This window comes from Myotis brandtii, unplaced genomic scaffold, assembly GCF_000412655.1.
Source record: "Myotis brandtii unplaced genomic scaffold, ASM41265v1 scaffold329, whole genome shotgun sequence".
NCBI classification, from domain to species: domain Eukaryota; kingdom Metazoa; phylum Chordata; class Mammalia; order Chiroptera; family Vespertilionidae; genus Myotis; species Myotis brandtii.
In genome coordinates, this window is record NW_005362676.1 from 259,827 (window position 1) to 260,421 (window position 595).

At 67.1% G+C, this 595-nt stretch overlaps 1 protein-coding gene across 1 annotated transcript; it reads left to right on the forward strand.

The window, feature by feature from the left end:
• Position 1: 1 nt before the first annotated feature.
• On the forward strand, positions 2–593 carry LOC102245538 (necdin; the record flags this gene model as incomplete). Its single annotated transcript, XM_014543561.1, is given in 2 exon segments — positions 2–330; positions 332–593. Coding segments are annotated over 2 exon segments (591 nt in total), but the record flags the coding sequence as incomplete, so codon positions are not given.
• Between the last annotated feature and the right edge of the window lie 2 nt (positions 594–595).

A 595-nucleotide genomic window follows, 5' to 3' on the forward strand; every position in this document is an offset into this window, starting at 1 on the left:
GGCGCAGCTGGTGCAGAAGGCGCACGAGCTGATGTGGTATGTGCTGATGAAGGACCAGCGGCGCATGGTCATCTGGTTCCCGGACATGGTGCGCGACGTGCTGGGCAGCTACAAGAAGTGGTGCCGCAGCATCTTGCGGCGCACCAGCCTCATCCTGGCGCGCGTCTTCGGGCTGCACCTGCGGCTCACCAGCCTGCACACCATGGAGTTCTCGCTGGTCAAGGCGCTGGAGCCGGCCGAGCTGGAGCGGGTGGCGCTGGGCGGCCGCATGCCCATGATGGGCCTGCTGCTCATGATCCTCAGCCTCATCTACGTCAAGGGGCGCGGCGCCCGGCGCCGTGTGGAACGTGCTGCGCATCCTGGGGCTGCGGCCCTGGAAGAAGCACTCGACCTTCGGCGACGTGCGGCGGCTGCTGACCGAGGAGCTGGTGCAGCAGAACTACCTCAAGTACCAGCGCGTGCCCCACGCGGAGCCCCCCGAGTTCGAGTTCTACTGGGGCTCCCGCTCCACCCGCGAGATCACCAAGCTGCAGATCATGGAGTACCTGGCGCGAGTGTTCAAGAAGGACCCGCAGGCCTGGCCCACCCGCTACCG